The 10000-nt window shown below is 35.1% G+C and overlaps 1 protein-coding gene across 1 annotated transcript in view; it reads left to right on the forward strand.

Annotated features, from left to right (window-relative positions):
* The window catches only part of LOC113803705 (uncharacterized), a 22338-nt gene that overhangs the window by 10666 nt on the left and 1672 nt on the right, over window positions 1–10000 (forward strand). Inside the window, exons 3-9 of the mRNA XM_027354514.2 lie at window positions 2044–2175; window positions 2509–2727; window positions 4081–4291; window positions 6312–6457; window positions 8228–8338; window positions 9311–9468; window positions 9873–10000. The exon at window positions 9873–10000 is cut by the window's right edge and continues 85 nt beyond it. Of these exons, the coding sequence (XP_027210315.2) occupies window positions 2044–2175; window positions 2509–2727; window positions 4081–4291; window positions 6312–6457; window positions 8228–8338; window positions 9311–9468; window positions 9873–10000 (1105 nt within the window). The remainder of the gene's footprint in view (window positions 1–2043; window positions 2176–2508; window positions 2728–4080; window positions 4292–6311; window positions 6458–8227; window positions 8339–9310; window positions 9469–9872) is intronic.

The raw sequence follows: 10000 nt of genomic DNA on the forward strand, positions 1-10000 counted from the left end.
AGATTTCTTATTATAGTTATTTATTATTATGCTTGATGCACTCCAGCCTTCCTCTGCTAATTTCACAGTTTCCTAAATTGCTGTCTTAGCTCATTACGCAGTCTAACCTAATGGGAGGTCATTATGGCGAGCATCAGTGGAATAGTGTTTATGCAAATATCATGCACCATTTTAATGCTTGAAGTACACCTTGCGGTTAGAACTCCCAAGATGATAGGGCTCTGTGTAGGTTTGCCAAGAAGAGCTGGCTGGTTGGTATGTAAATGGGAAGCAAGCATGGCGCAAATGTACCTTGTCACCTATTACTAATATATGAATTGCAGTTTTCATGATATTGCTACATGTCACTATTTATAATATAAAAGTCCTTAGTAATTAACTATTTTTTCAATTTTCTGGGGGGACTGCAGATACCTAATGATATCTTTAGGGCCCTATGCAATAAGAAGAGAGAAATAACCTATATGTTGCTGAATGTTGCCATATCATTTTGTTGCTTCTGCTTGATGCTGTCAAAAACCCTGGTTGTCATTCATTACTCTAACTCCTCCACTTTATTGAAAATATCTCTTACTTTGTCCCTCACTAATGTATGAACCATTATACCCTGATAGTCAAAAGTAAATCAGTGATTTTCTGTGAATTGAATAAAGTCAAAATTAGATATCAGAGATACAGCCTTCTAAAGATCTGACATGGTAGTATGCATCATAATTCTTTCTCAAAATCCTCAATTTTCATGGCTTGATCATCATAGAGAGAATGTACCCATAAAATCAGGAAAATATAACAGTTACTTATACTATATTAAAAGGATTCCTTATCAAAAGTCTCAGATCCAGGACCACCCAAAAATTGTCTTCTTGACTTAGACAATTATATTTTTATAATCTCACTGCTTGGAGTTGTCAGAGTGGTACATCATTAGAAAGAAGTTTTGCTTTACCAGCAGCGGGCACCTTCTCTTTTCTAAGTAGCCAGTGCTCACGACTTTCATAATTTTATGTAAAGGGTGGGAGCGCCATACTTCCAGCTTCATATGTTGTTTTTTAAACTACTTTCTATTGTATCTGTTTTATTATTTATAAAATGTTTTATGATGTATCATAAGCATGTTAAGAATCATACAATACTTCTTTGTGGCATTGAGGAAAAGGAGGATGCAATGAATGAAGCATCTGAAGGATTTTTAAATGTCTTTTTTAGCAATATACTTGAAAAGTTTTCTATTAGTTTTAGTCTTTTTTTATTTATTTTTTTCAAACAATAAATATAACACAAAACTGCGAACCAGAATGTCAGTGAGACGGCAAACCCCATATTGACAAGAGTCGCAAGACACCAAGTCCACAGTGTCAGTGGCATGACAATTCATTGTCACCATATGTAGAAAAACATCTCTTAAATACATCAAGAACAAAAGCAACTCACTAGAAACAAATAATTAGGTAAAATCATCTTTATTCTGCAAGCACAATTGAAATCACAAAGCAGATGACCTTGTCCCTTTAAACTGCCTTAGGCATTTACACTGTGTGCAATTAAATTAAACTTTGGTCAAGGATAATCTGTAGAGGGTATAGGAAGATTTTGAGCTTATGTTTGAAATAATTTTTTTTTTTACTCAGATTGTTGCCAGCAACTCATACAACTCATATTATCATGATTAATATTTTTAAAGATAGTGGTAACAGCAACATACAGATAGTTATATCATATTCCATAATTCCTACAATTCTTACATTTTTATGTCATCTGTCATGTTTCATTTTCTTAATTGAGGAAGTTTATTCATGGTTAGAATGTTTTTTATTTTAATCCTTACAGGTGTACTCTATTACTTCCTTTATGCCACTTATCAGTCACCACAAGAACCAAGCCTTTGATGAATGTAAATGGAAATCAGTTTTATGAACAATAGTTGAATGCAAAAGGGTAGTTGCTTCAGAGGTAAACTAGTGATATAGCCTAAAAAACAACAAGCCATTGGATTAGTACACACTTATTGTGTGTCTGTGTGTGAGTAGACTCTTCTCCCGACAGAATGCTTCATCGATAGGGCCAGCCTCACACCTCCTGACAAACTGCCCTTCATTTTACGAATGTATTTTTACAACACGTGGATGGAGTCACGAGCTGCCATGAACTTATCTTTTGTTACACCTAATTGGCAAAGTAAGTGCTAGTCAGTTGTTTGGTTTAATGATTATTGAATAATGTGGATTGAGTTATGGAAACCTTGTTTTTGAGTATGCAGTTTCAATTCTGAATAATTGTGTTATCAGCAAAAGTTGTTGCTTTTGTTTTTAATTCCCTTTCTGTATATATTTTTTTTGAGTGCAGATGTAAGGGAGGTTAGTAGACTTTTTATACTGTTTGAATTATTATCATGAATTAGTATTTACAGAGTTAAGAATGAGTGCTTTAGACTTTGTTAGGAAATTATTAAATAGCCACAAACAAATTATTTGCTGTAGGAGTCCTACAATTTTCATAAATCTGTTGCAGCCCTGAAGTTCCGCTACAAGAGACGTGACAACACTGAGTCTTTGTGCCGCACTTTCTTGCTGTCCAATGTGAGCCTTCCCCTGGTGGACACCCTGATGTGGGACTGCGTCTTCTTCAACAACTTTGGTTATTCCAACCACACCTATGACTTGTCCATTATCACAGACCAAGGGACAGGGGGTAACTTTGGCTTCAGGGTGCCAAAGAAGGAGAATTTTGGTGAGACTTTGCTTTGGCCTCAAGGAATACTTGAGGATATTTGATATTTAGCTAGAGTAGTTCCACTAGCTTGGTGGATGGGTGTCCCCAAAAGTTTTGCATCTTGCATTTTTTAGAATAATTATTTGTTGTTTTAGCCTTTTTGGATAAATTTCCACCATATGCATTAGTAGATACTATGCAATAGTGACTGCATTTTTTTGCGCAACTCAGATAGAGGTCTGTGACTCAGCTCCTCTCAGGTTGTAAATTCAAAGAACCTCATTGCTTGTTTGAATAGCACAGACACCATAATATTTACTTTTTTAAGTATCTCTTTATGTTCGGTCCAGATTCCATCTTGGCCTTTAGAAATTCAGCTGGCAGTGTCATGTTACAGAGAAGTCACTTTGATCTCTTTCAGATGTAGGTGCTAGAACATTTCTTGTAATTTAGTGAGATGTAGTTCTACCATTTTGCAAGATAGTGTCTTTTGCTGTTGATTATGACCTTTGTTGCAAAACTTTTGGGATAGCCTAGGTAAGTAAAATTTAGAGATCATCTAGTTTTACTAACTAGATGTTATATGAGTTTAAAAATCATTGGTAATTTAAATCATAAGGATAAAGCTATAATCTAAAATTGACACGTCAGAGTAGTTTGCACAGAGCAGGTTTTAGTGATGAGTAATATTGTCAGCATGAAGACAAATACCTCTTGTTTTACTTAAATGAATGAACACTTATGAAAGATAGCCCAAAGAAAAATTACCCAATAAGTAAGTTGTCATGCACAAATTTTAGATATTTTTCTTTTTCTTTTAAGTAAGCATGATTATAAGTACAATGACAGAAAAAGCAACAACCTTTATCCTACTGCTGTCATGGGCACCCACATTCCAAAAATCTTTCATTTTACCTTGAAAGTACATTTGCATTGTTCTTTTTTCTTTTTTGCAATGGCAGTTGTTGTACTTGATTTGGCAGGTTGTAGGTGAAAGTTGAGGCTTTTTTCCCATTCTTTTGATTTTGAGTTTCCTGTGCCATTTATTCTGTCATAGTTATTGTTTGCCCACATTTCTCATTTAAGTAGTAATTAAAGTAAGTTTGGCTAGTATAGTGCAGAGATTTTTTTGATTTCACTCATTTTATATAGAAGTAGACATAGACAAAGAATTATCCATGTAGATTTCATAGTCCTCAAGAAATTATTCAAAGACATACAATCCTTCCCTTTATACTTATGCATGCGTGCACATACACGCAATGCACACAAGCATGCATGTGCATGACCACGTGCTCAGAATCACAGTCATATAAGCACGTATTAAAAACAGAAAATGGTCAGTAATATCTTTCTACACAAAATTTGCAGATCGTCATAACACCAAGCTTGAGGATTGGCATGTGTTTTTCTTCTTGCACCTTGACCATATCCAACGTTCCCCGTACTTGCCTGTGACTATACAATCCGCACCTTTCAAGAAACTCTCCTACAATGTCTCACTTGTGAAGTGTCTGGACGCAGACCTGCAATGTCTCCGTCGAAGCATACTTGTCTCACGTGTTGTAGGAGAGCCAGAAACGTAGGATATTTGGGGTCCTTTTTTCTCTCTCTCTTTCATATACTACCTTTACTGTTATTATTATTATCATCTTTGTTGTTGTTATTGATATTATTATTATTATTATTGTTATTATTTTGATTATTATTATGATTACTATTGTTGCTACTATTATTGATGTTATTGGTATTATTGATTTAAAAATATTTTTGCTACTTGAAAGATATTGATTGTTCCCTTGTAGGTTGGTGTATGAATTGTTTTTCTCATTATCAATCTGTGAATGAGGGGTAGTATGGATGTTGTGTGAAAATATGGTATGTAGATGTTAACCCTTTGGACACAGGTACTTGTAGTGTCCACTGTAGTTTCGTGCACACGCTGTTGCACACTGTTAACTCCATAAGGTTACTTATTGTTATTATTATTGCACAAAGTTATAGACTACCAGTCAATTACCATCTAGATTAGTGGCTCCCAACCTTTTTTTCTGATGACCCCAAGCATGCACTTACAGACAAGACTGCAACCCCAGTCTGTTCTTCAATGTATAGGCTTATATTATATTATCATATTTATATTATTCAATAAACATAGAGATGATTTGATAAAGAAAAATACAGTTTTATCAGAATTCAGTGGATTATTTTATTGTTCAATTGCATTTCAAATTGTTGTTTAATAATCAAACAAGATTTAGCTATTAGCTTTGAATCAACAAGTGACTACATATTTTCTGAAAACATATAAAAAGTGAGAATGGATCATATCAAGTCTTGGTGGCCCCAGGAAAATCACTTGGGAAAAGGGGAATTTGATAAAACAGATCAAATGACAAATATAGACATTGAAAAGTGGCAAAAAAGCTAAAAATGCTTATGCTATAAAAGAGCAAATAACGTATACAAATGTTTGTTTGCACCTGGCCTACAAGCTACACACCCATCAGTGTCCATTCAGTGGAGCATCTGGATCCAATGGGTTAATTGTTTTTACACATGGATAGCTCTACAGATGTTTAGTCACCAAGGAGTTCATACTAGTCCTACCTATCTCCTCTGCTTCCTCCATTCGACTTTTGGAAATATTTTTATTCCGTATAGCTATTGGTAATATTCTTTCTTATGTTATATAGCTATCAGTATTATTAACGTCATGCCAGTGTGAATAGCTCTAGCAGGCTTTGTGCTGGATATGTCTATTCATCATACCTCACTCTTCCGCTAGAGCTTTCTGTGGTCGGCTGGCTGGTCCAGCTGCACACAGCAGAGATCGGGCAGACTGCTCCAACAATTCCATGCAAATTTTCAGCCTTGTGTTTGTTTGATTCCATTGTGACTGAGTACTCTGCATCCATCTATGTTTGTAAACAATTTCATAGAACAAAACTACAGAGGATATTGCATGTTCCTAGAAGCATTGGGTTAACACTTAAACTAGTACATGTTTCAGAGTTGGTGATTGTGATATCTGTAGTCTTTATTTTTTAGATGATGTATAATGACAGAATATAATCTTTTGATTTTTTTTTATGGAAATGAATTAGTTTGATTGATATAAAGATTAAAAGGGATGATATTTGTGTTAAATGACTTGTTCCATGATGATTATTGTTCCTTTTATATCATGGCAAATAATGTCATCAATAGTACATTATTTAATGTATAGATTTAGTCACTGTACCCAAGCATTTCTGCTCAGAGCCACTACTTTCCCTCCCCTTTTCCTTTTCCCTTTCATATTCTTCAGAACAAGAACCTGTTTATAGAATTTTTAGTTAAAAAGCTGATTTACACTAAGAAGGAAACCTTTGGCTAAAACACTTTTTCCTTTTTTATCTTGTCAAAGTTTTTTCTGATGAAGTAAAGTTTCTTTGGATTAAATTTTATACTTCCTTGTTGTAATATGTTGTCTGATATTACACTTACCCCTCTATATAAGATGTAAGATAAAAATTTTGTTGATAAAACTGTTCATACCAAGAAAAAAATTGAGATATTGCTATCGCAATTGTTCTCACACACACTTCTTTTCGCTTCAGAGCCAACTGGACCGATGATATTCCCCCACTTTGGAATGAGCTGCTGCCATCTTGGGGAGCTCCAGCTTACTATGCAGTCACTGTGCAAATCGTCTCCTCCTTATGTCCATCCACTGGCTGTTACATTTCACTCTCGCCTGTCTTTGGTAAGTTGCATAAGAAATTTTTCAAGTGGTCATTAGAAAGATTTATTCGTATTTGATGTCTTGCATTAAAAATTAGGGTCATAGCGAGAATGTATGAAGAAATTTCATGATCTCATGTATTTATCAAACGGAAAAACAGTTACTCATATATTTGTGTCTTATGTGATTGTTAGTACTTTTTATCAAATGTGATGTTAGAGTGCAGTGGTTCTTAACCTTTTTAGAATCACGGACCCCTTTAAAAATCTGTTGAGAGCCATGGATCCCCTTCCCCAGAAATATTCACATAAATACAACTTTGCATGCAGTGTGTATAATGTACTCTATTTATTTAGGTTTGGTTGTTTCATGCACATATGAGATCCACAAGGCATTACCAAACTTTTAAGTAAACAGTCTTAAAAAACATGCTAAGTATAGAGCCTATAAATTAATAGGGTTCATGGACCTGGGGTGCATGAACCCCAAGGCTAAAAAATCCTATTATAGAGTAATATGAGTGGTTATGTCAAAAGTGTCTGCATGTGATGGGAGTTTGCCAAGTTAGTGACAAGTGATTCTTATTTACTATTTGTCATTGTCTTTAGTGCATTACATGAACCCCTTGGAGATAGCTACGGCTGTGGCCATCATGGAGAATTTTGGTGTCATGATGGGTATGGTTATAGTTGTTGTGACTCGTTCTGGCTTTTATACTGGTAACAGTATAATGGTTGAATACCATCATAATGGAAAGGTGTGTGTGTGTGTCCATCTTCTTGGAATCCCTTGATTTATTATTACTGTTGGCGTTTAATATTTTATAACTTTTTTTGAGAGAGGAGAATAATGAAGGAAAGAAGAGAGAAAAGAAAATGAAAGAAAGAGGAAATAAAAAGAGAAAAGTAAGAAAAGAAAAAGAATTCTCTGTTCTTTTTTACATCATGTCTGGTTGTTTTACTGTTGATTATTTTTCAATAATACCTGTGCATTAGTCAGGTGACCTGAAATTGAGACGGTAGATGATCCTTGGCCTTCAACCTCCAGGGTTGTTCCTTGCCAGAGGAATGCCCCTGAACAGGTTTTGTATTTGCATTGTCATTCCTCCTACGAGGATTTAGATAATGGTGACTACACTCCGCCCATGAAGCTGTTTTGGACAAGTGATCTTTCTGGTGATGCTGTCCCTCTCTCACACTAGTAAGGTCATCACCCTGCCTCCAAACCATCAAGGGGTAGAGAGGTCAAAGCCCAAATGTTTCGTTAACAAGGGTCATGTGTCTGATCCGTGGAGTGTGTCTGTGTGAGACATCCCACAAGTGATAAGATACAAAAGCATCCATCCGAAGTGGCTGTGCTTTTTATGTAGAGGGCTATCAGTTAAATATTTTTGTTATATACATGCCTGAAGGGCTGTGACATCCACATTACATTATTAGCATATCATCTAGATAGTAAAAAGCCTTTTGTATCACTAATTATGTCAAAGACAAGACCAGAGTCAAAAACACTGTGAATACATCATATGGAGTATTCACTACTATTTCGGTTGACTGTTATTTTGGTAACATCAAGAAATTGGCAGCAGGGTGTGCCAGAAAACAAAAACATGTAAAATTGAGTACTCGTAAAACAATGTCAAAAAATCATGTTTGTCAAATTTCAAATTTCAGAGAATGGCTTGGATATTTTTTGTAATATTCAGTAGAATTTTTGTTGTTTTTTGCCAAAGTATATCCTAACCTAGGCATTGGCCAATTGTCTTAATTATGTTCTTTCTCTGAATTACAGAGGTGAAGGAAAGCCAGCTGGGAATGTGGATTTTTATCAGCTGTATGTTCATCCTTATATTTGCCTTTGCTTTCACCTTCACTCTCCATCACCGCACCAAAGAAAACAAAAGTGAGTTACAGAGTTATTTAGCCTTGCATCCATTCATAAGAATGGACCTGAAATATTTGCTTGGCGGGGAAGTATACATACTGAACAAAGTGTAAATCAAACAACAAAGGGAAGAATGGGGAAATAGTCTTATCGCTTGCTATTATAATCTGTAGGATAATAGTAATGCTTGTTTGAAGTATGTACTAGCACATTTATGTTGTAAATGAGAAAAGAGTAGCCATTCTTTGTAGAAAGAGACATATATAACCCATAGAGCACATTTGCCATCCATTCTTGCCAAACAATGTTTGGCACCATAGCTCGCCAGTCCTGTGCTATCAGCTTATCGGATGGAGATTGTTTGTCTCCTTTAGTAGCAGCAACAATCATATGGTTAAACTTTATGACAGTAGCATGTAATGTGAGGTTAAACCTTCACTAATTTAAAAGGTTTTAAAATGATAAGAAAAAAGCCTTTAGGTGCCTAATGTCCGCAAATGGGGGAACTGCTAATTGGTGCCAATAATCCCGTCTCTGTTGTCACTAGCCAAAAAAATACTTCCATGGCGAATGGGATGGGGAAGTAATCTTGACATAAGATATTAAATGAAGTTGATAGATTAAGTTTTGTTTAAAAAAATAAGCCTGCATATAGTTTATATTGAGTATTAACTAGAGGTCCAATATAGACTGGACTTGATCCATTGCCTAAGAATAGTAGTTCATGCATATTGTACACCATTGGAAGGTAAAGTATCTTGGGATTAGAAGCAATCAGTATTCACTATGAATATTCTTTTAGTTTTTGTTACTTTTGTTGAAGAATGGTACAAACTGAAAACCAATTCTGCAACTGTGTTTTTGTAAACATATTTTACATTGTGATGATATTGAATTTTATTCACACCTGTATAAACATTTATCATGATTTTTCTGTCGATAATAAATCCTTTTGAGCTGCCCTTCTCAGCTGACTAGATATATTTACAGAGCTGTTGGAGACCTTGAAACAGAACCTGCCCAGTGTACTACTGATTTACTTACCGGAGAACAGTGCTTGTTTGGAATTAGTGAAGACTTTCGCTGGATTTCTGAAGGACTCGTGTTATGCTCAGCCATATATTGTAGACACTGATGTGGGGACTGAGGTATGGAGAAAAATGGTTGTATTTTTTTCTTCATTTTTTTCTTTTCTTTTCTTTTATTTTAAGTAAGTTAAAGTAAGTTCTTACATGTCAAGAAGGCTCTTCTCTTTGTTTCAAAACTGTATAGATATTTGAACAGCTAACAAGTTTCCTGTAATAATGCATTAAGATATTACTCATGTATATGAAATATGAGGAATGCTGTACATAAATACCCTTCTTAAAGTATAGCCCATAGAATTATTGTATAAAAGTCACTTTTACTACTCGTAATTTAAAGTTCATGCACTTTTATGTCAACACATTCAAGCATCTTGTATATTACAAAGTGTACTCTTTATATAATCTTAACAAGAAGTAATATTAATAATGATAACAGAAAATTGTGATCTCCCCCCCCCCCCCAGAACCCCAATAATTGGACAAGTGAACAAATGAACAAGGCCAGCAAAATCCTGTTCATTGTGCCCGGCAACCTGAATGGAGAGAGTGCAACTCCCATCCGGGGCCAGTGGACTTTTGCCCTGCGCTATCT

This window comes from Penaeus vannamei, chromosome 22 (assembly GCF_042767895.1).
Source record: "Penaeus vannamei isolate JL-2024 chromosome 22, ASM4276789v1, whole genome shotgun sequence".
Taxonomy (NCBI): Eukaryota; Metazoa; Arthropoda; class Malacostraca; order Decapoda; family Penaeidae; genus Penaeus; species Penaeus vannamei.